Genomic DNA, 24,020 nt, shown 5'->3' on the forward strand with positions numbered 1-24,020 from the left:
ACTTGCTTGAGGGGGCGACTGTGGCAGGGTGGGTTATCCCCAGGGATGTGGCATGGTTCTGGAAGAAGGTGGGCTGGCCCAAGAGGGTGTGACCCAGTTGGGGAGGTGTAGCCTATCCTAAGGGAGCTTCCCTGGCTCTGGGCAGTGGGAAGGGCTTGTGGGGAGGGTCTCACCAGTGCAGCGCAGGATGTGGGTGGCAATGCGCTGGAACTGCTCCTGCAGGAAGTCCAGGTTGGTGCGGGTGATGTCCACACCCTCGCGCACTCGCACCGCTGCCTGGTGGGGAGAGACATGGGGGGTCAGAAGTCAGGGATTGGGGCCCCCCCAACAGCCCCACCCCACCTATATCTGCCACCTGCCCCCCAGCACCACCCCCACAAACCCCCCCTCCCCCTAGCCCAGCTCTTCCCCCCAACCCAATGCCCCTCCTAGGACAGGGCAAGCAGCAAGGATCAGGGGGCAATACTCACAAAGCTTTCACGGACGTAGTCCTCCAGCCCACTGATGAGGTTGTAGGTGGCTGCCTGGGATTGGAGAGAAAGAGATGGTTAGAGGAGGGACAGGAGGGCTGCAGGTCAGAAGTAAGAGGAACTATTGCGGGGGGGGGGTGGACTGAGGGTGAGGGGCAGTGGCAGGGCTGGGGAAAGGCGCAGATCAGGAGGCAGCCACAAGGTCAGGAAAAAGCAAGAGGAGTGAGCACAGCACCCAAGGGGCTGTGGGTTGGGAGTAAGGGGTACCAGCAAGACTTGGGGGACAGGGGACAGGGGGAAGGCGGGGAATGCTATAGGTTGAGAGCAAGGGGCCTGGGTGAAGCTAGGCAGGGGGGGCCTGCAGGTCAGGAGTGAGAAGCACTGGCTAGCCAAGGTAGGGCGCAGCAAGGAGCCTGAGAAACAGTCCTGGGGGGCTGCAGGTCAGGAGCAAAGGGCACCAGCCAGGCGGGGGTAGGGTCCTCACGCGGAGGTTGCGGTCACTGGGCTCACGCCCATGCAGATACTCCTCATGGAAGAAGCGCCGGAGCTGGGGCTGGATGCGCTGCAGCGGCTGGAACTGCCCGTGCAGCAGCATCACCATGTCCACCATGGTGAAGTTGTGGCAGATCAGCGACAGCAGGTCCCCGAAGAAGCCTGTAGGCAGATGCCGGCCCTTTAAGACCCTGGCTAGGGGGTGGGGCTTATCCAAAAGGAGGCTGCAAGGGGGCCCAGGCTGTCAGGAAGGGGCACAGCCTATCCTTAGGGAGGTGGGCTGGCCCAGGGGGGCATGGCCTAGACTGGGGGCATGGCCTATCCTCGAGGACCTTGCCTGGCTCTGAGGGAGCACCACCTACCCCAGGGAAGGCGGTTTCTCTGGGGATGTGGCCTACCCCAGAGGGGCACAGCCTAGATTGGGTGTGTGGCCTGGCCTCAGGCCTATATCCTGGCACGGAGGCAGCATGACCTATTGGTGGGGGGCATGGCCTGCCCCAGAAAGTGAGGGTGTGGCCTGTCTCTGGGCACAAAGCCTGTAAGGGGGGCGTGGCCTGCCAATCGGGGTATGAGCTATCCCTTGGAGGGGTGTGGTTTTAATCAAGGCCAGCCCCCAAACCCACAACCTAGCTCTGAGGGAGTGCCACCTGTGACCAGGGGGCATGGCTGGTCCCAAGGGATGTGGCTTAAACAGGGGCATGGCCCACCTCAGGTACAAAGCCTGCCTCTGATGGGGTGTGGCCCATTCCCAAGGGGCGCAGCCAAAACCAAGGCCCAGGCACAGAGGCTGGATCTGAGGGGGCAGGATGGGGCCTGCCCTGGTGAGGCCTAGTCAGGGGGGCGGGGCTCACCGATGGCTCCCTCGGCTCCTAACTCGAAGAGGTTGCTGGAGCCACTGAGGCGCTGGATGAAGTCAGCAATGCTCTCGGTGCTGCCCTGCGCAGCGCCCAGCGAGCCCATCAGGGAGGCCAGCACCCCCTGCACCACGCTGGTGAAGAACTCAGGGGGCAGGGTCTCGGCCGGCCGACCCCGCCCCCCGGCTCCGCCCCGTGGTGGTGGCGGGCTGGCTGCTGGTGGGGGTGGAGAGGAGGCCACAGGTGGCGGGGGTGGGGGCGGGGCCGGCTCCTGGGGGGCAGAGCCCAGCTGGGCAGCCTGGTTGGAAGCAAGATGAATGGTCAGTCACACGCGAGGGAAGCAGGGCCTAAACTGGCAGTGTGCACAGGATGTAGCCTATTCCCAGGGAGTGGCTTATGTGGCAGGTGCCACCTAAATGGGGGTGTGGTCCATCTCAAAGCACACTGTCTAGAGCAGAAGGGGCATAGCCTGCCCCCAGAGGGTTGTGGCCAGGTGCAGACTGAGTGTGGCTTAAATGAGGGCATGGCCTGTCTTTAGGCATATAACCTAGCTCTGAAGGGGCACAGTGTGATTCTGGAGGAGGCGTGGCCTATACCTAGGAGGGCATGGCCATTCCCCAGGCACATGGCCTGGCTCTGAAGATGTGGGACCTGTTCCATAGGATATGGCCTACCAAAACTGGGGGCATGGCCTGTCCCCATGCTGTCTCTAAGGGAGTAGTCACCTGGTCCCAGGGGGTGTAGCCCATACCCAAGCACGTGGTCTGAGCAGGGGGCATGTGGGAGGGGCACCATTTGGGTCCAGGGGGTGTGGTTTCAGGCAGCGCCCAATTAGAACTGACCTAAAAAAGGAGCACGTGGCCCACACTGAAGGGGAAGGGGCGGGTCTTACCTGCAGGAAGTCTGTCATGCCCTGTAGGAATGCAGGCACACCCGGCATTGCCACGGTGATGGTGGGTGGGGCTCCAGTGGGGCCAGCCCCCACCCCACTCCCCAGGAGGGTGCCCAGGAGCTGCGGGAGCTGGAGGTCATCACTGGCTGGAGGGGGCGGAGCTGGGGCTGGACCAGAGGCAGGGCTGGGGGCAGGGCTGGCACTGCCCCCAGCAGCTGTGGTGGCTGTGTTGGTGGTGCCAGCGCTGGCTGAGGCTGTTGGGGGGGAAACCGGGGCCCCCCCAAAGGGGCCAGAAGTGGAGGAGCAGGAAGAGGAGGAGGAGGAGGAAGAGGACGTTGAGGCTGAAGACGAGTTGCCGCCCTGGGCTGGAGAAGAGAGGTGAAGTCAAAGCAAAGTCCCACCCACTTCTACTAGTGATCCTCACTTCCGACCCATAACCCCTGCCCCACCCCCTACCCCTCACCTGCCCTGCACACCCAAGCCAGCACAGGCCACTCCAATCCCTGCCCCACTGCCTGTCCAGCTGCCTCATCCTGGGATCTCAGCTGTTCTTATTGCTATAAACCCCCATGGGGGACAGATGCACACCCCACCATCTCTTACCCCTCGCTCACTCACCTACAAGAACAGGCTGCATCAAGAGCTGGCCTACGAGGCCACTGATCATCTGAGCCAGTGAGGCATTGGCCCCTGGGCCAGGTACCTGGCAAGGAGATGAAAAGGTAAATCTAAACCTTGATGGTGCCCTTCACTCCTGACCCCCAGCCCCCAGCTCGACTCTTACCCCTTGCCCTGCAGGCTGGGGGGCACCAGGAGGACCAGGCCGGGCAGACGGTGCTGAGGGCCGGGCAATTACCACACGGGTTGGGGCTGTCTGGAAGCCAGGAACTTGCTGACCTGTGGGAGCAGAAAAGGGAAGAGAGAGAAGGGTCATAGAAAGCTGGAATCAGAATTGCTAACTATATATGCAGTCAGTAAAAAAAAAAAAAAAATCAGGCTAAAAATGCCTGTCAGTAAATAAATAATAAAAAAAAGAACTGTCAGTAAAAAGCTCCCAGCAGCTTGAGCTGATTGAAGGTCTAGTCAACTAAAAAAGGTTTGGTTGTTGGTAAAGAAAGAAAAGGTTCAGTGATTAGCTATCATTAAACAGAATGTTTAGTTATCAGTTCAAAAATCAGTTTGCTCATCAGTTGCCGATTAAAAACAAAAGGTTTAGGGTGTGAAAAAGGTTTGGGTAGTCAGTTAAAAAAAATTCTGTTAGTCATCAGTAAAAAAGAAACAGGTTGCGTCTGCTGTCAGTGGAAAAAGGTTCAGCTATCGCCAAAAAATGGTTCAATCATCAGCTGAAAAAAGGTTTGGCCAGTCATGAGCGGAAAAAAAACAAAAAAAAGGTTCTGTCGGTGAAAAAAAAAGGTCTGGTCACCAGTGAGAAGTAGTCCAGTCAGTCATAAGTGAAAAAAAAAGGCCAGTCATCAGTCAGAGAAAAAAAATGTCTGGTTATCATTGAAGAAACAAAAGGTGCAATTGTCAGTGGAAAGCAAAAGATTCGGTCAGTGAAAAAACAAAACCAAATACTCGGCCATCAGTAAAAAAACCCAAGAAACCCCTTCAATCGTCAGTAAAAAACAAACAAACTTCTTGGCTTGACAACCTGGCTGGGTGCACCCAGCTCAGAGAAGGAGCAGCTGGGAAACAGGGTGGGGGAAAGCCCCAGGGGACACAGCAAAGGAGGGTTACCTGTGGCAGCAGAGGCAGCGGCTGCCATGGCCTGCTGTGTGATCTGGTGAGCCATGGCCTGCATGAACTCTGGGGGCAGGCTGGGCATCTGTAGCGGTGTGGAGCCCCCTGGAGGATGGAGGGGGCAGGGAGAGGGTCACTCACTCCCAACCCCTGCCATCCCTTCTGATGCCCCTCATTCCCAACCCACAGCCCCCCATTCCCCCATAATCTAGCCAGCGGCCTTCACTCCCAACCCACAACCTGCCAGACCCCAGAGCCCTGCCGGTGCCCTTCACTCCCATCCCACAGCCCCTTGTTCCACACCCCAGTCCTGCCAGTGGTGCTCATTTCTGACCTGAAGCCCCCTCTTACCCATTCCTTGCCCGTGTCCAGCTGAGCCGGGAGTACCAGGAACCCCAGAGCCCCCTGAGCCACCTCCTGCCACCTGTGACCCAGAGTCTAAAGGGAAGCACGACAGAATGGTCAAGCAAGAAAAAACCCAGGAGTCCGGGAAGATACATGTCCCTGCCCTGCCCTGCCCACCCCCCACCCCCACTGCAGTCCTGTCAGTGCCCATCATTCCTGATCCACAGCCCCCCCCGCCCCCTCCAACCATACTGGTACCCCCCCCACTCCTGACCCACAACCCCTTGCCCCCCACAGCCCTGACAGTACCCCTCACTGCCAACCTGCAGCTCCGAGACCCCAGGCCTGCTGGTGCCCTGTGTTCATGACCCACAGCCTCCTGCCCCCAACAACCCTGCCAGTGCCCCTCGTTCCCAACCCACATCCCCCTCCCTCCCTTACTCCCAACACTCACCCTGCATGTTCATGTGCATCATGACCACAGGCTCCACGGTCTGGTGCGAGATACGGATGACGCGGGGGTGGCTGGTCTGGGAGGCCTGGCTCTGAGTGGGGATGGGGCCAGAGCCAGGGGTGGAGCCTTGGCCTTCAGGAGCATCGCCTGGGGCTGTGGCAGGGGGTGGGGTGGCAAGTGGGGTCCCTTCAGTGCTGGGCGGGGCTGCCCGCGCCCCATTGCCCGTCATGGTCACTGTGGTGCCGACATTGATCTGGGGGTGGGGGGGTGGGGAGAGGAGCCAGAAGTTAGCAAGCCCTGCCCAGACATCTAGGTTCCCTCCCCTCCAGGTGTCCTCCCTCCAGTCAGTGCCCCGGACTCATGGGTTCTCAACCCGCTAGCATCTCCTAGCCCTGGACACCACCCCAGACACCTGGGCTCCCTCTTCTCTGGGGTCTCCGAGTACTGGGGACCACTCCAGCCACCTGGGGTCTCCCCTCCCAGGGGTCTCCAAGCTCTAGGCACCGCCCTGGATGCCTGGGTCCCACTGCAGGGGCTCACCTGGATGGGGATGGCAGCCTGCTGCAGCACCATGGGGGCAGTGTAGTGGGCCATGGGCCGTACCACGTGCAGGTGGCGAGGGGTGTTGCAGGCCAGGTTGCAGCGCAGGTCCGAGAGGGCCACAAAGATGTTCCCTAGCAGCCGCAGGCTCTCACCCACCAGGTTGATGACCCGCTGGTCCTCCTCACGCCCCTCCGTCTGCCGACACCACCCCTCATTAGCAACCAGCCACACCTGTAACAGTGCCTCCCACCCCACAACTTCCCCTCCTTGTCTCATCAAACCCTGACGTCCATTAAAAGCCCCTCATCTTGGTTTGATCCACACACCATGACCACCACCTACATGGTTTCACCCACTCTTGACCCCCCCCCCCACACACACACACTATGGTTTCACCCACTCCTGATTTCCTCCAGCCAATCCTCTGCCATGGTTTCACTCCCACCCCAATTCCTGCCCATCTCCCCCCCAGTCCCTCACCATGGTTTTACCCATCCATGATCCTCTCCAGGAACCCTCATCTTGGTCTGCCAATCATCTATATGGTTTCACCCACTATGGACCTCCACCCCCAATAGCCCCCTACTATGGTTACATCCACTCCCAACTCCCCTCCCCACCCACTAACTCCTCACCATGGTTTCACGCACCTCTGACTGGGGAAATGCCCCCCTAACCTACCTTCCTGGGTTGTACCATTTCCTGGAAAGGGGGAAAATGCACACCCACCCTTTCCCTTGGGTTGTACCATTCCCCAGTGAATGGAGTAAGTCCTGTCCCCGCAGCTTCCCCACAGATGGCAGGGGTGATGCTAACACATTACCCCTCTGCCATTCCCTAGGAAGTTGGGGGGCAGAAAAGCTGATAGCTCCCACCTAGGCTATACCATTCCACAAAGGGGGAAATGTCTCCTCCAGTCTCCCCTGGGTTGTACCACCTCACTGGGGGGAGGGAGAGGGAAATGCTGATAAATCCCCATCCAGGTTATACCACTCCACAACAAGGGGAGGGAAAACACCCCCCAAATATTCTCCCCTGGATTGTACCATTCCCCAAAGACAGGAGGAAATGTTAATGGATCTCCCCTGGGTTGTCCCATTCCAAGAGATGGGGGGGGAACGCCCACCCAAACATTCTCTTTGGTTCTACCATTCCCCAGAGAGGGGGAAGAAATCCTGACAACCCCTCCAAGTTATACCAATCCCCTATAAGAGAAGAAATAGCCTGCTACACTCCCCCCTGGCTTATACCATTTCCCTAGGAAATGGGGAAATGCCCCTGCCTTAGTTTCCCCTGGGTTGTACCATTCTCCAGGGAGGGTGGAGAGGCCCAGATCCCACCCCTCCCAGCCTCTGCTCACGTTATTGTTGTAGTCAGCTGTGCTGGCTGAGCCCAGGACAGCCTGGTAGCGCTGCAGGAAGGGTTGGAGCTGTCCCTGGACCCGCTGCAGCTCCAGGAGAACCTCCACCAGCTCCCCTGGTGCCGGGTGGCTGCAGACAAACAGACATCAGGTCACACAGGGCCCTGGACACTGCTCCCCCCAAGCCTGGCTGGTGCCTCTGCCCCCCGACTTGCAGCCCTCTGCCCCCCGCCTAGCCCTGCTAGTGCCCCTGACCCTCAACCCACAGCCCTTTGCCCCGCCCCCACCCCTGCAGGTGCCCCTTACTCTTAACCTGCAGCCCCCTCCTTACTTGGGGGTGTTCTCAGCAGAAGAGGGGCCCTCGGGCCCAGGTGGAGGAGCCTCCTGGCTGGGGGGTTCCGAGTTGGCTGCCTCCATTGGCTCCCGTTCCTCAGGGGCAGGCAGTGGGGTCTGCTCAGAGGGGGCAGAGCTGTCTGGCGGGGGTGGGGCCTGTCCATTTGTGCTGCCCTAAGGCAAAATTGGGGGAAGGGGTTTAGTAAATTGGAAGGGGATTCGCTGCTGACACCCAAGGGTCAGGGGTCAGGGTTCGAGATCTCACCTCCAGCCGGCTAAGCAGGCCTTGGACATCTCGCAGCATGTGCTGAGCCATCACCAGGCGCACGCGGGGCTCACTCTGCAATGGTGGGTGGTAGGAGTGGGGTCAGGATGGGGAGCATAGCCCCCTCCACTCACAGACAGCCCAGGTGTCCAGGCTCCCAGCCCACCCTGCTCTCACCCCCCAGCCCCCAATTTCCCCCTAAAGAACCCAGATGTCCGGGCCTCCAGCCCCACCTGCTGTTACACCCTAGACCTCCCTGCTTCAGTCTTTCTAAAGTGGAATTAGGAGCCTAGATCCTTGTGTTCTTCTATGGGGGAGAAGAGAGATACCCCACACCATCCACCTCCTACCCCCTAGCCCATGGCCCCACCCTAATTGGCTAGAATCAGCCTCCACCCCCGTGACCCCAGACCTGGATGGGAGCCTGATCCATGTTAATGTGAACATCCACAGAGGAGCCATCCATCTGGGCAGAGAGGGAAAAGAGGAAGAGGAGAGGGATGAAGATCCAGACCCACCCAGAGCCAGGAGGGAACCCAGGTGTCTAGGCTCCCAGCTCCCCACAGCTTTACCCACCCAGGACCCACTGCCCCACCCAGAGCCAGGAGGGAACCCGGGCATCTGGGCCCTCCCAGGCCCCTTCAGACCATCTCCCAGTGAGGAGGGAACCCAGGTACCTGGGAGACTCACCGGGGTGGGTGGTGGGGGGTCCATAATGCTGACAGGAAGGTTGAAGGTGCCCACCATAACATAGCTGTTGGCATTGCGGTCATGGGGAGTGGAACCAGGGCCCCGGGCTCCGCTCCCTCCATTGTGGGGGACAGAGGTCCCACCCAGACCTGATGGGCCTCCTGAGCCTGGTGACTGGGCCTGGGGGGGTGCTCTCTCTACCAGGTGAATCACCTTGCCTCCTACATCTGGGGGGAAGGAGGATGAGGGGGTGAAAACAAGGCATCCTGAAGTCCCTGGTACCCTTCACTCCCAACCCACAGCCCCCTGCACACACACCCTGCCCTGACAGTGCCCCTCACTCCAGATCCACAGCCCCCACCCCCAGTGTCCCTCACTACCAACCTGTAGCCCCCTGTCATCCCCCCACCCCGACTCACTATATTCTTTCAGCTTCTTGTCATCTTGCAAGACCCGGCCCTGATAGATGAGACGCTGCTTCTCTGCCGGGATGCTGACAGCGCCTGCAATATGCTCCTTGAACTCCTTCACCGTGAACTGAGGTGGGGGATGGAAACCATGGGGAAACTGAGTCACAGCAGGCACCACATGGCTGGGATGCAGCTACCTCTAGGGGAGGCAGGGCTAGATATAATGGGGACAGGAGCTGCAGCTGGCTCAGGGGGCATTAGGCTGGGTATAACAGGGATAGGAACTGGGGATGGCTCTGGGGTGGAACCAACCCTGGCAACCCAAAGCACCCTAGCATCAGACCTCCCCCTTCCCAGCAGCCCCTGCCTCCTGCCCCTTCACCTCAGCTGCCACTGTAAATGTCCGGGTCTGGGAGTCCAGCGTCTTCACCATCACCTCAAGGGGCTCGGGCTCCGCCATGGTGCCCGGCCGGTGTCCTCACCCACCTCCTGCCTAAAGAAACGAGGGAGCTCATTACAGTCCTGGCCTCACATGTATCCCACGAGCCTCTGGGAATGCATGGAGCTCCCCCCCTACACTCCCTGCCTCTTTGTTTCCATCCCATAAGGACTGTGGGCCTCACTCACCCCCCAACTCCACCACTCCCCAGCCACCCATGGTGGGTCAGTGCACACAAGAGAACATGCCAAGCTATTTGCATAATACAAATAAGACCAGCCTTAGGCCTGATCCCAGCCATAAAGGCCAACTCAAGCCCCATTAAACCTGCCCCACAAATGACTGTGTTAATAACCCCTCATCTTACTACTCATAAAATATTATACCTTAAAAACACTGATAGTGGAAAGGTCTGGTCAGTTTCAGGATGACTCATAAATCTGATACTGACAGATCTGGTCAGTTTCAGGGTTGGGTAGCACCAGAATCCCTGATATTAGCTGGGTCTGATCAATTTCAGGACTGTAAACAGCCCTGATATTGACAGATCCGATCAGTTTCCACAACTGGTAGCACTGGACACCCTGATACTGGCAGAGTTTAGTCAATTTCACCTGACAGACCTAGTAATTTCCAGCCTGGCATTTAAAAGTCCAGATACTGACTGGGTTTAGTCAAAGTGAGGGCAGCCAATAGCCCTGATACTGACAGAGCAGGTCAGTTTCATAGGCTGGTAGCACCAGCAGCCCTGATATGTTGGCTGAGCCTAGTCAGTTTCATGCTGACAGATATAATCAGCTTCAGGGGCTGGTGCTAAAAGCCCCAGGGACTGACAGGGTCTAGTCACTTTCCACACTGGTATAAAGAGTGCCATTACTGACAGAGCCAGGAGCACCAGAAGTCCTGCCATTGGCTGGGTATACTCAGCTCCATACTTACTGATCCCGTCAGTTTCAGGGACTGCTGTCAAATGGCCTGGCATTAGCAGAGCCCGATCGCTTTGAAGCCTGCTATTGGGAGGCTTAAATATGACAGATCTGATCAGTTTCAGGGGCTACCAGCTCAGAAACCCCGATACTGCCACAACTAGGTCAGTTTCAGTTTCATCATGAGAGATCCAGTCGTTTCAGGGGCTGTATTAAAAATCCTGATGTGGGCAGGATCTAGTCAGCTTCAGGACAGACATTTGGAGCTGGAGACTGACAGATCTGGTCAGTTTCAGGGGCCCAATAGCATCAGAAGTCCTGATATTGGCTAGGCCCAGCCAGCTGCAAACTGAGAGATCTTGTCCCTTTCAGGGGTGGTGTTATTAGCAGACCCTGGTCTATTTCAAAGGTCCCAAATACCAGCCAGAAGACTGACATATATGGACAGTTTCAGGTAGCATCAGAAATCCTGGTAATGGCTGCACCTAGTGAGTTTCATAGTGACCGTTGTCATCAGTTTCAAGCCAGCATTTAGAGCTTGGATATGACAGAGCTAGTCGGTCTCAAGGGCCAGTAGCAGCAGAAGCCCTGATATTGCCCAGTCCTGGTCAGTTTCATAAAACCAGACCTGGTCCATTTCAGGGGCAGTATTAAAATCCTGGTATTAGAAGGGTCTGGTCAGTTTCAAGACTGCTGTTAGGAAGCCCAAGACACAGACACGGTCAGTTTCAGAGGCTGCTGGCACCAATAGCCCCGCTACTGCTAGCACCTACTCAGTTGCAGATCTACTATTAAATGCCTTGGTACTGACAGACCTTGTTAGTTTCAGGGGCTGGATTACTGTCAGTGTCAAATCTGCTATTAAATGCCTGGATAGGACAGACCTTGTCAGTTTCAGGGACTGAATTAAAAGCCCTGATATGAGCGAGTCGTCAGTTACTGACCTATTTCATCAGTTTCAGAGGGCTGGTATTAAAAACCCTGGGCTGGGCCAATTTCAAGGGCTGGCAGCATCAGAAGCCCTGATATGGACAAGGTCCGGTCAGTTCCACGCTGACAGATCTAATCACTTTCGGAAGCTGAATTAAAAAGCCCTGGTATGTATGGACAGCCCTTAGCCAGCTCCAGCTCTCCTATGAAAAGCCTTGATGCTGACAGAGCCTGTCAATTTTACAGCACTGGTGTTAAAAGCACTGTGAGATCAAGTCAGTTCTACTCTGACCAATCCAGTCTTTCCAAGGTGAATATTAAAAGCCTGATATTGACAGGGTCTAATCAATTCCATGACTGCTAACTGGAGCCCTGATATTGACAGATCTGGTCAGTTTCAGGGACTCCTCCCTCAAAAGTCCTAATATCAACAGGGCCTAGTCAGTTTCATATCCCTATTAGGACCCTTATACTGACTGATCTAGTCAGTTGCATGGGTTGTATTAAAAGCCCCAGTCATGGCACAATCTAGTCAGTTTCAGGATAGGTAGGTGCAGCTTGGATACTGACAGATCTAGTCAGTTTCAGGGGCCATATCAAAAGCCCTGATATTAGCAAAATCTAGTCAGTTTCAGGACTGGTGTGTGGTCAGGGCTTGAGCCTGACAGATCTAAAGCCAAGGCAGCAAATGCTTTAGAGTTTTCCTGCTCAAACCTGAACAAGGAAGTTTTGCTTTTGAAAGCTTATCGAACTCCACCCTGCAGTTGGTGCAATAAGAGAGATCACCCTAGGGAAATCCTTGACTCAAGTGCTAACTCATTATCACCTTACAGGATCATAAGGAAGACAGACCTCTCGTGGTCTCTTACGAGGCCCCTAAGAAATCCTTTCCTCCTGTATAAGTCCCTCTCCTTTCTTGAGGGGGGCTTAGAGTTTCCTTGGTGGGCACTGGCCCACAATCCTCTTGGCAAAGCTAAAAGGCCTGTTTAATTCCCTCACCTCACCTCAGAGCACTTGTTGTCAAGCTCTGACCCCTACTTCTATCCCTCTTTCTGCATTAGTTGTGCCAAGGAATCAATTACTGTGCCTATTGCAGCAAACTTAAGAGATAAGCCTGTCTTTGAGTTACAGTTTTGTTCATGCCCTCACCCCAACCCAGAGAAGCAGCACAACCAGGCACAGGGCACCCATCATCCTAACAGCCACTGGGTTCGGGGGGGTCAGACTCCACCCGCTGCAGCTCCAGTGCCTCCTGCCTTGGCCCCACTGAAGTTCTAGGCCGCGCACCTGCTGCGCCAGGCTCCCAGAGTCACAGCAGCCTTCTGGCAGAGCCTATCTGGGGCCCCTGCCCCTGCATCCCTGTGAGGCTACAGCGGCACCAGATCATTGCAAATTTCTTGCCCACACACCCCTCCCCCATCATTCCTTCATGCTCCCTAGACTGAAAACCACTGCCCTATCAACTGCCCTAATTAAAGGAAGTGTATAGTTCCCTTGGTGGACCCAGGCCACAACAGATGTGCCTGTAGGAGGAACCCTGATGACTGTGGGGTCATCTTCCTGCTCCTCATTAGGACACATCCCCAGGCAGAGCATCACTGGGTGGCCCCCCATGGCTTCTTGGGCTTCTTCAAGGGCTAGTTCCCCCTTGGAGCCCTCAAAATTAGCCTACAGCCTGATTTTGTAGGCTGTAGGCCTCCCACCCCGTTTTTTTCTCTTTGATTCTCCCATCAATTTTGTTCTGAAGCACCTAGTAGGGCAAAGTGGAGACGGGGCTAGCAGTTTCCGCATGAGCCTACAGTCCCTCATGTACAGCAAGGAGCCCAGGCCCACAGTCTTCCTATGCGTAACAAAGAGGGTTTGGATAATTCAGAGAATCACAGAAATCCTAGGGATGCGGAACAGGAAGGGGTCTACAGAGGGCATAATCATGAGAAGTGGGGCAGGAAGGGACCTTCATTTGTCACCTCTAGTCCAACCCCCAGCCTGAGGCAGGATCAGCCCTGGCCCAACCAGCTCAGACAAATCCATCAAGTAAACTCTAACCTAAGAGGACCGCCAACCCCGACAACACAGACCACACCGGAACCTGCCACAGAGAAAACAGGGGACTGCAGCGACGTCCTCTGTCTGCAACAGGTTGTTAATAATCACTCAAGAGATCCCAGGCACGGGCCACACCGCCCACTACAGAAGCTGACACCCCTGACACTCCCAGTCCCCACCAGCCTGATCAGGGGGTCATAGTCCTTCCTGATGCAGCATCAGCTCGACCCTGAACAAAGAGGAAGACCCTCTAGCCAGGACCCCAGGGCCGAGCCCTAGCAGGAGTGCTGGCACAGCCCAGCCAGCTACCAGCACATTTAAGACACTAGTCATGATACCTAAATACACGTTTCTTCTTATATTGTCATTATAATGACCCTGATTCTCCCACCGGACCCACTTGGTTCCCCCCCAGGGAAGGGGGAGGGACAGGTCAGCACCACCGCAGACCCGAAATACCCCATTCCTCACCAGGTTTGCAGGGGGGGTGAGGGCAGAAGGCCAGCCATACCTGCCCACAGAGGGGTCAGGATGGGTATAACCCCCCCTTCCCCCGGGGGAGGGGGGAACCGAGACCCCCCCCATCACCCCTCCCCCACACGCGCAGGTACCCACCGAGAGCTCCTAGGGCTGGGGGGGGGGGGGGAAAGGAAGGGGAGAGGCCCAACAGACACCTGGCCCCGCCCCCTTTCCTGCCCAGGACGTCAATTCCGGTAGGCGGAGAACCACTTCCAGTCCATAAAAAATTCGGGCAACTTTCGGGAAAGAAAAAGCGGTTCCGTGCTGGGGGCTCCGGCCAGAGAGAAGGTAGCACTTCCGGTCCCACCCACTCAAAAAGAGGGGGCTAGTGAGGAATGAGATGGGGGCTTCAGGTCAAAAAGGGGGCGACTTCTGGTCAAAAAAGGGGTGACTTCCGGTTTCTTCCCTCAAATGGGGTGACTTCCGGTGTCCCCTGTAATGAAACGGGGGTCACTTCCGGTCCCCGCGGGGCGTTTCCGGGTCCCCACCAAGCCCGAGTCCAAACCTGTTCGGGAGCGACTCCCCGTACCGGCGGCTCCGCGGCGCACACCGCTCTACGCATGCGCGAAGTGAGGACTGGGGGCCTCAAGGCTCGGCGCCACATGTGGCTGCCCGTGGCGTGCCTGATGGGCCCCGTCACCGCTGCGACGGGCCCCCACCATCCCCCGTCCTCTGAGGGGCATGTCGGTCCGCGGCCGCGTGGGGGAAGAGGCCTCGAGTCCGCGGAACGGCCGCACCTCACTCCGGTTTGGATCAGGCAGTGCTGTAGGCGCCCACACGCCGAAATTCTCATGGGGCAGAGCTTGAGCTCCCGTCGCGCATGCGCACAGCTCGGTGCCCTCGCCCCCCGAGGCCGTCGGTGGCTACCCGCGCGCGCGGGGGGAGGGGTGATGGGGGCGGGGCGTGAATTTGCTGCGTGGTGCTCTTGGGCCTGAACTGTAATTGACGTAGAGAAAAGATCACGCACCCAAAGCCAAAGGGGCTGAAATCCTGACCAGAGATTCAGGATCTGTAAGGCCCTGGGTCCCTGCATAAAACCCATGGGGCCTCAAAGGGCTGCGTGCCCTCTTGGTCTCGGGCTTTGTGCCAGACCTGGGTTTGTCCCAGGATCCGAGAATGGAAGAAGTGTTTAATGCAGAGACTTTCAAGCCAGCATCAGCCAAGGGAGATGGTGGGGAGCATCCCAGGAGAACTGCACACAGGAGTCAGGCCTGCCTGCCAGTGACTTGTTCCCTTCCAGGATGGAGAAAGTGGCAACTGCTTAACTGGCACCCTGAGAGCCAGGACATTGACTCCCGATGTACGGAAAGATGAACAGTAGGAAGGAAATGCAGGGCTGCAGTAAGGCCCCACACATGGTGAGCTGCCCCACTGTGGGGAGCTGGAGTCTGTGCTTCCTGGGTCCAGGTTAGAGGAACAAACACTGCCTCCCCCTTGCCCCAGGAATGGCTGACAGGAAAACTCAGAACTTCGTGGGGAGACGCTGGGTGTGGAGGGGTGGGGAACAGCACCGGGTACCCAGGACAGGGTAACCGAGTGCAACCAGCCCTGCCCCAGATGACCTCAACAGGGCTCTGCAGCAGCCCTCCTCTGGCATAGTGATGCTCAGCGTGATACAGAGCCTGAAGGGTTTATAGAGCTCCATAAAGAAACAGAAATACCAGCATGATCCTAACTCGAGTGCAGGCCCTGACCTTTTGGGATGGCTTGGAAGGACAAAGACACAGGTTTGGGGCTGTGCAGAAAATGCTGCGGCTCTGGGAGAAAACACTCTTCCAGCTTGGAAAGAGAGTGACCCAAGTCAGGAAAGATCAACTCTCTCCTCTGGACTAGCAGCAAAGCTGCTTAGCCTGCCTGCTCCACAGAAACCCTCAACCTGGGCGCAGCCCTCCCTAGAACGCTGTATCCATGTACACCTTGTGTTATCACAGCACCTAAGGAGACAATGCGTGGCAGCTGCCCCCACCCATCACTGCCAGCTCTGCAGTGAGAACGGGCTCTTAAGGAAGGAAAACCTGGCACCTGCTTTCCCCACCATGATGCTCTCCTTTTCCTTGGACTCCATCACCAGGGCTGTCTCCATCTCTTTCCTTAGAAGATCCAGGACCCCCTGGAGTTTCACCAGGCAGAAGAATTGTCACATCCTTGTTCCGGACATTGGCTCATGCCAGGGCCAAGGATGATTTTATACAGAAGTTGTAAATATGCATGAACTCAAGCAGCAGAATGAGTCCTACTGTACACTGCAGCATTGGGACTCACACAGGCTAAGCAGCTCATTCAGAAAATGCACTATTATTTCCAGTGGGGCTGTACTGAAGTACAAGCTCCTTCCAGGCAGAACTAGATTTGTGACCCAAAATCTGTAGTGAAGTTCATGGGATCTCTGGATTCTGTCTCTTTTTGGGGAGAATAGGAATTCTGCTTGGATGCACTGTTTCTTATGGAGTTTGGGGCCATTTTGTCAATTGGATTCAGTTTTAGCCTGCTTTCTCCTGCTGCCTAAAGAGGGCTAAGGTCAGTCCTCAACATCCTTCTCCCTGCAGCAGACAGTGCGTCAGGGAGCCCTGCAGCTTTTCCTGTGTGGTCAGACTGGGATTCCCCTTGACTCCTCCTCATGTTTGCTTCCCAACATGAAACTCCCAGTGTCCCACAGCTCAGGAGCTTGTGCTCACAGTGACCCCCACTGTAGCAATTTAGAGGGGATGGCTGGGACACACCCTCTCCCTGGCCTAACTTCACATTTTCAGTATTTCAGACAAAATGCTGAAATAAACTGGTGTGAAGGCTGCCCGGTAGTGCTACAGACCTTTCCAGAACATGCAAAGAAAGTTATTTTGTCACTGCTGCCAGCCAGGAAAGCTTTCTGCTGATTTTGTCCTTAGAGAGGAAAGGGGGATCCCAGAGGCCTCCTACATCATTTCTTTCCCAAGCCCTCCTGAAGTCTGTAGCCCTGAGCAACAGCAGGCCTGGGAAATAAAGTCATGACAGCTGTTGCAAGGGCTGCTGCAGAGAATTTGGAGCTGTGACTCCTGGGCATGGGACAGCTGTTCTCTACCTTGTAGTCATGGGCAGCCTCCTCGATGTGAACCACAGCATGATCCTGGTGCACCTGGAAACTATCACACCCCTCCCAGATGAAGGCTTCATCATCCTTGCAAAAGTTTCAGAGCTTCTGAGTGCTTCTCACACATGCACTGCCCCTTGGGCTCCTTCCCTGCCTGCAGCTGTTTCACCAGCTTCACCACAGTGCCCACCTGCCTGTTGGGCCACAGGTTTCTCTGTAGGGCTGTTTCCCTGTGCTCCTCCCAGCACTGGCTGATGCAAGTGCCCAGGCATAATCGTTGCAGTCAATTATCTGTGATGATGATTGACTGTGCCCACAGTCAATTATCACCAGATCATAAATTAGCCCAAACACATGGAGCAAGTCACCTCTACCTGGAACCTCCCTGCCAGCTTCCCTACAATCATGGCTCTGGCTTCACCGCTCCTGGGGAACAGCAGCTACAAATGAGTTTAACTTTCCTGAATGCAACAGCCTCTGGCAGGGCAGAGCTGCCAGTGTACCAGGTAGGGGCCCCAAGTAGAGCGAGCCAGGATAGGGGAATAGTTAACACCAGCCCTCCCAGCACATACAATCTCTGCAGTCTGAGGCTGCACTGGTTCGCCACCTTTTTACACTCAAGGCATTTATCATTAGATTCAAGGCACCCCTCAGAAAAGGCCAGCTCTGGTTTAATTCTCTTTTTGAGTCTGGAGAAAGAATACAGCAATTCTTCTGTTGCAAAGAACTCAGAAAGGCCACAGCAGGCAGGACATCTCTAACATGTCTCTCCCCTACCTTGGGGGTCTTTAAGAGGAGGCTCGACATGCACCTGACTGTGGTCATCCAACCCCAGCGCTCTTTCCTGCCCAGAGCAGGGGGTCGGACTCAATGATCTACTCAAGTCCCTTCCACCCCTAACACCTATGAACCTGAACACTCTGGGTTTCTAGCTGAAACCTCTGGGTTTATCTTGTGACTCATATCTGCATACCTAAGAGCATTAACATGGTGTGGCACCTGCAACACCTGCCATGGCACCTTAGTTGAGAGTCACTGAGAGTGTGTCAGTTCACATAGCAGCGAGTGGCTGAGCTGCGGGTCCTGCTCTCCAGTGAGCCGTTCCACTAGCGTGGAGGGGTGTCTGTGCCCACTCTCCCCCCCCCGGGCCCTTCCATGTACAATGGTAACTGCCTTTCCTTAGGGCCACGCTTTGTGGCCTCCGTATCCAGCAGGGCAATGGCCAGGCTCCAGGGGCCTCCTCATGCTTGTGCTTTTCAGGGGCAGGCTGGAAGAACCAGCTCCTTCGCTTGGAAGGTGGGCCCTCCGTGCTGCCCTCCCACCACCCTGCCCATCTCTCTGTCCTCCCCTCTGGGACAGTTGCTGTCCTCCCTCCCCTGCGAACGGTGCCCGTCTCCAGAGTGCCTTGTGCTGGTCAAGGCTCAGGTGGGATCCCCCAAGTGCATGGGGCTGGATGTGATGATCTTCCAAGGTCCTTTCCAGCCTTACAATCTATGAATCTATTAAATGGGTTTGGAGGCCCTGGCCAGGGAGAGGAATGAGCTTCACCTCTGGGCTTTCCCCTGTGCCAGGGCAAGACCCACTGTCCCCGGGACAGGTGCCAAGCAAAGGCCCCGCAAGCACACGCCAGGCCTTGAAGCTGCCAGGAGAGTCCTCTGAGTCCCAGTTCCCTAGTAAGCACTGCCCAAAGAAGTGGCTGTTCACATGTGGCTGAGCCTGGCCTCCTGCCAAGCCCCACATGAGCAAAACCCTTCCCACAACCTCAACCACTTCTGCTTGCTGCCACTCACCTCTGGATACAAGAAACCTCTCCCCAGCCTGCCCTGTCCCTGCAGTCAGTGTCTAGGGCAGGGGGTGCAATTCCTTGTGCCAGAGGGAGTTGGGGTGAGCTGGGCTGGGTCAGCAGCACACCCCCCATCCCACAGACCCCCCCAACTCCCTAAGTGTCCCCAGCCCACATACCTGCCCCCACATAAGGGCAGAGATAGGGAGGGCAGAGGAGCTGCTTCTCCCATGCCCTGGGTGCCCACACAGGAGCCACCTCTGATGTGCCCAGGAGGACCCACAGGCAGGGCCGGGACTGGGGCCAGCCCCGCTGCCCACCTTGCACCCCCACACCTCACCAGGGCAGGCAGCTTGGCTGTGAGTGGAGCTCACCCACACGGCCACCCCTGCACATGGGTCTGGGCCATGGGGGTTTCCTGCCCTGAACGAGGCGGCAAGTATGGCCCAACCCAGGGTTGCCTGCATGGGGTCCGTGTGCCTGGGCAGGTGCTCGTCTGGGGGAGCTGGGGCCTGGCAGCGGAGAGGCAGCTCCTGCTCCCGGGGCTGAGTGGATGGGGGCCAGGCTGTGGGGGGGACAGGGAGCCCAGTTGCAGGCCACCTCCCTTGTGAGACTGGCCACAGCCCCGAAGGGGCCACAAGAGCAGGGTCGGAGACAGGCGCTTGTAACCCTGCTCCTTCCTACAGCTGTTCTGGGAGAGGCACAACCGTGGCTCCTGCCTCCCGTCTGGAAAAGCAAAACCAAGGTCCCTGTGGTTACTGCCCTTGGCCGACTCCCAGCTCACCCCACCCCTCAGCAAGGGGCACTTTTTCTCCACTTAGGTCTGGGAAGCCAAATGTTTCTCCATCCTTGGGGGTGTTGGTTGTAGCCGTGTTGGTCGTAGCCGTGTTGGTCTAAGGACACAGGTAGACAAGGTTTTGTGGGTAAATCCAATACCTTTTATTACACCAAATAAATAGTTGGTCTAATAAACAGAAGCCCGGTCTCTGATCCTTTGGCCGCAGTCTGCCAAGTGCTACTGGCTCTGCAGCCAGGGCAGCCCCAGAGCCAACTGCTCACTCCACAGAGCCCAGGGCAGGGTCATGCATCTGGGCTGCGCTCACTTCTTTCAAGCCAGCCCGGACAACTGGAACCAAGCACAAGAGCCCACTGCTGAGTGCAGGTTACTGGGGGGGCTGCGGGCATTTCCCCACTGACTGCCCGTCTCCCTGGGCTCAGCTGCCCCAGGGGCAAATCTCCGTTCACCCCCAGGCAGTGCATCTGTTCCAGGGGTTTGCACCGGAGTCACGCACTGGGCCAAGGACACCCCATGCAGACAAGACATGGGGCACTGCTGGGACAGTGGTCTTCTGCCCTCCAAGTATTGCACAGCGAAGAGCAGGAAACACCAGGTCTCCCTGCAGAGCCTGCCCCATTCATGAGAGCAGGGGTCACTCATCCCGCAGAGCTGACCTGAGGCATCAAAGCCCCTTAAGGACGGACCTATCAATCTTCCCAGACCCAGGCACAGGTCTCCCAAGGCAGGCCCAGGACACTGCTGGGCTCTGGGCAGTGTGTGGGCACTGCATGGACAGAACAAACCATAACAGAAGAAGCTGCTGCACAAGGCTCAGTGCCAGGGTGATCGACTGAGGATCCCAAAACATCCTGGGCCTGGGATCTCACATGGCTCAGAGACCAGCCCTGCTCAGGGCCCAGGGTGTACAGAGTGTGCTGGGCTGGGAGCAGAGAGGGGTGAAGGCAACAGGGATGCACTGAGTCTTGCTGGTCACAAGGACAAAGCCCACCTTCAGGGCACCAGGATGGTGGCAGCAATGGCTGTAGCAAGCAAAGTTCTCCAAGGAGGGCTCTGGGGTCACTGATACAGGGTCAGGGTCACTCACCTGTGTGTCCTCAGGCTCTTCTGAAGCCTGGAATCAAGCAGCAAAGAGAAAGGTGATCATTCACACAGCAGAGTCACTGCAGCATGACCCAATGCAGACAATGGGACAAATCCTGCTGTCCTTACTTACCCAAACCCCTGAAACGGCCCAGGATCTGGGGCAAGATAAGAGTCAGGGCTGCAGTGTTTGGTCTCTGATCCCTGCGGCAGGCAATGGAGAACTGAGCCATTCCCAATGCAGGGAGTCGTCCCAGAGTGGGGGCCCCCAGGGCAGCTCAATCCCCAGCAGCCTGGCCCAGACAAGGGGGCCATGGTCAGTCTGGGTGAGGAAGTCCCAGTGCCACACCCAGCAGCACTGTGGGGTTTGGTGTCACTGTGCAGCTGTTGCTCTTCCCTGCCCTGATGTTTGGGGTCTCGGTTCTCAGCCTCCCCTTCTCAGCAGCCCCCACTTGGCCCCTCCGTGTGTCTGGGCATTTGAGTCTCCAGCCGCTGACATCTCACAGTGACAGGTACAGACCTGGCTGTTTAGCAGCAGCTCTAACTATATCCACTCCAGGCCTCCTCCACACAGGGCCCAGCTCTGCCCTGTCTCTCTGCTGACAAGGACGGGCAATGCTCTGACTGCCACACAGTAGTCCCCATCGGGGTCTTGGTTTAACATTGTCACTGGTAAGGAGGAGTCCCAGAGCTCTTCGAGGTGCTGCCATTTCCCTAGAGAGCTGCTGAAGATAGGGACTAATGCACAAACTGCCAGAGTCCCCGGGGCTCAGCTGGGCTCAGTTAGACATCCTCCCTGGAGGCCCAGGGCACTGAGGATCTGGCCCTGAATCATCTGTGGTAATGTCTCACATCCGACCAGCCGTGACTCTCCCGAAGGACCCACCCTTCTGCCTCACTGGGGATGCACTTGTTGGGGCTCTCCTCCAACACAGCTTCCCCTGCAGGACCCTCACCCCAATACAATGAGACGGCAGTCCTGGAAGTGCCCTTTACCCAGGAATCCCATCAGAGCCTCCTGCAGCTTGTTCTCCCCAGGGACATCCCGATTCTCCTCTCCCACTCAGGGAACGTGGGGGCTGAATGCAGAGGCATCACCTCCTCAGCCCTGCAGAGAGACACAGAGACACAGAGTCCTGCAGAGAGAGAGAGCGAGCAAACAATTATTTCTCTCAATCCTCAGCCACAAGTTCCCACATCCACAAGAGGAAATGGGTAGGAGCTCAGGCCACAGGGCAGAGCCTCTGACAGGCCATTTGGGGGCTGTGCAGTCTGCTGGCTCCCAGCCCAGGGGGCAGGAAGGTGATGTTTGTACTCAGGTTTCAAGCAGAGTTTCTCCAGCAGACCTCAGGCAGCAAACCCTTCTTGTGCAGCCACAGCTAACACCAGCAAAGCAGCACTCTTCCCTGTATGGCTTGTACCAGTGGGATTGTGCAAGGGGTTGGAGATGTTCATACCCCTAACAGGCCCTGGCCTTGGCCCATCCACAGAGAAAATGCAAGCCAGGGAGTGGCAGCCTGAGCCCCCTTAACATGTGGCCTGACCAGAGGCCCCTCTGAGACAGGGAGAGGCTGCTCCGGGACTAAGAGGGGCCCATTCTCCAGGCCCAGCTGCCCTCAGTCTTATTCCCAGTATCCAAGGGGCCTGGTCACTGGTGAGGTCTCTGACCACAGACCCTATCCCACTGGGACCTGGGGGAAAACATTTGGTTCCCCCCCGCAAACCCCCGAGCCCCTCAGACAGGACAGACTTGCAGCCATTACGGAGGCCAGATCCCCGCCCGGCCACCAGGAGGGGCTTATTCAGCCCAGGGCTGTGGGGCAACCCCTTGCCCAAGCTGGATCACAGGGTGGCAGCAGCAACCCCAGAGCCACAGGGATGGTGGAGGCTGGATCCAGAGCACAGACTGCTCCACAGGCAAGTGCTGGCACCTGAGGCTACAGCCTCGTCCTGGCCAGTGGGTCAGGAGGGATGAAATTAAACCCAAACATACCTGCTCACAGTGCTTCTGACACCCTGGAGGAGACAAGAAACAGAACAGAGTCACTGTCACAGCCCAGCTCAGCCCATCCTTATACTACCAGAAGCACAACCCCTCTCACACCCGCTCCTCTGCACTGGATGCTGGGACTAGGACAGGAGCAGCCTTTTACTGCCCTTTCCTGGCTCCCCGATTCCCCACCCCCTGTCTTTTTGCACTTCCAGTGCAAGAGGCCTTGCATGCATGCATCCTGATGCACCCCCTATCCCGCACCAACCTAGGAGCTCCCTGAGACTCAGAGGCCACCACTTGCCTGGGCCGGGCACTGGAGCACATCTGACCCAGTCTCACCTGCAGGAGGTCAAGTGCTGGCTGCTGACACTTCCCCTCCAGCTCCATGATCAGGGCGCTCAGGCGGGCAGTCTCCTTGCACAGGCAGGCGGCATTTTCCTCCCTCCTCCTCACAATCTCTGCATCCAGCTCTCCCAGCCAGGCCATCAAGGGGCACTCGTGTTCATCCAGGAGCTGGTGCAGCCCCTCACACTTGGACACCACCAGCTGCCTCTCCAGCTCCATCTGCCTCCGAGATGGGCAGGGCAGGGCAAGGCAAGAACAGAGATAGAGCAGGGTCAGGGGAGGTGACACCACATCTTTTTGGGGTTGCACAGGGTGCCTCATTCCAGCCCCATAGGGCCCAGCTCAGGGTGTTTCTGGGGAGATGTGGCCCCCACACATCTGCGAGGGGAGCTCTCTGGCTGCAGTGGAGATGCCACGTGCCAGGGCTTTGCAAGGCAGGACCCTGACAGAGCAGCACTGCCTCAAACTCATCCATGAATGAATTGTTTGTAGTCAAGGGGCTACTTGATTCATCCATGAATCCTCATTAAGCTTTCCCTCAGCCAAGCACCCTGCCTGACCCCGAGGGATGGCCACAGACCTCTCCAGGCCTGACCGCGTCACCAGCAGAAGCCTCTTACACCCCCCCCCCGAGACCGGCGCTGGGCTGCAGTTGCACGGACGGGCCCTGCTCCCTGCCGGGCAGTAGGACTGGCTGCTGCTGTCCTTACCCCAGCCTAAGCCTTCAGGATCCTCCCGATTTCAGTGCCTCCACTCCTGGTTCACACGAGGGAAGTGAGAGCAGAGTCCACCCTGCAGCATTTACCCCAGCCCAAGCCCTTTTCCTGCCTCAGCCCTGAATATCTTGCCTCCCCTCCCAACTCCACAGGCACAGAGCAGCACCGAGACCCCCGCGGCCCTCCCGGAGCCTCTCCCATGCACAGTTCAGGCCCTGCAGCTCCTCCCTCTGCTCCCGCAGGCGCTGCACGTGGCTCTGGAGTCGCTGCTGCAAAGACAGGACGTGGCTCTGGCGCCCGGTCTGTGCCCCCGACCTCGCCGCCATCTTTGGTGAGGGAAACGCATTTCGGCGCTTCTCCACGGCATGAAGCCAGCGCGGCGCCATTTTGGAAGTGGTCAAAGCGGCGGGGCGGGGATGTTTCGTATTAGCTCTAACAGGAGCCGCTGCCAGGCGGGGGAGGGGCAGGTCGGGCTGTGCCGTGGGGTCTCCTCCGGGGCTGCGGCTGCGGTGCCGCCCAGTCACCCAGG

The 24,020-nt window shown here is 57.4% G+C and overlaps 1 protein-coding gene across 7 annotated transcripts in view; it reads right to left on the minus strand.

Annotated features, from left to right (window-relative positions):
- BAG6 (BAG cochaperone 6) overlaps positions 1-23,975 on the minus strand; it is a 29,088-nt gene extending 5,113 nt beyond the window's left edge. Inside the window, exons 1-22 of one of the 7 annotated variants that reach the window (XM_090029681.1) lie at positions 23,486-23,973; positions 22,770-22,994; positions 22,431-22,453; positions 13,805-21,573; positions 9,231-9,341; positions 8,858-8,975; positions 8,439-8,665; positions 8,161-8,214; positions 7,749-7,823; positions 7,482-7,657; positions 7,151-7,280; positions 5,788-5,985; positions 5,248-5,500; positions 4,800-4,886; positions 4,446-4,553; positions 3,493-3,605; positions 3,327-3,411; positions 2,709-3,073; positions 1,814-2,114; positions 955-1,124; positions 471-524; positions 174-276 (exon numbers count right to left, since the gene is read on the minus strand). In XM_090029681.1, coding sequence (XP_089885807.1) covers positions 174-276; positions 471-524; positions 955-1,124; positions 1,814-2,114; positions 2,709-3,073; positions 3,327-3,411; positions 3,493-3,605; positions 4,446-4,553; positions 4,800-4,886; positions 5,248-5,500; positions 5,788-5,985; positions 7,151-7,280; positions 7,482-7,657; positions 7,749-7,823; positions 8,161-8,214; positions 8,439-8,665; positions 8,858-8,975; positions 9,231-9,308 — 2,695 coding nt within the window. In that variant the 5' untranslated portion in view covers positions 9,309-9,341; positions 13,805-21,573; positions 22,431-22,453; positions 22,770-22,994; positions 23,486-23,973. Of the gene's footprint in view, positions 1-173; positions 277-470; positions 525-954; positions 1,125-1,813; positions 2,115-2,708; positions 3,074-3,326; positions 3,412-3,492; positions 3,606-4,445; positions 4,554-4,799; positions 4,887-5,247; positions 5,501-5,787; positions 5,986-7,150; positions 7,281-7,481; positions 7,658-7,748; positions 7,824-8,160; positions 8,215-8,438; positions 8,666-8,857; positions 8,976-9,230; positions 9,342-13,804; positions 21,574-22,430; positions 22,454-22,769 lie in introns of all 7 variants that reach the window. The other 6 variants (XM_090029683.1, XM_090029682.1, XM_090029680.1 and 3 more) reach the window with 6 other exon arrangements.
- Positions 23,976-24,020: the final 45 nt, after the last annotated feature.

Source organism: Crocodylus siamensis, chromosome 15, assembly GCF_052110815.1.
Source record: "Crocodylus siamensis isolate JL-2025a chromosome 15, ASM5211081v1, whole genome shotgun sequence".
Classification (NCBI taxonomy): Eukaryota; Metazoa; Chordata; order Crocodylia; family Crocodylidae; genus Crocodylus; species Crocodylus siamensis.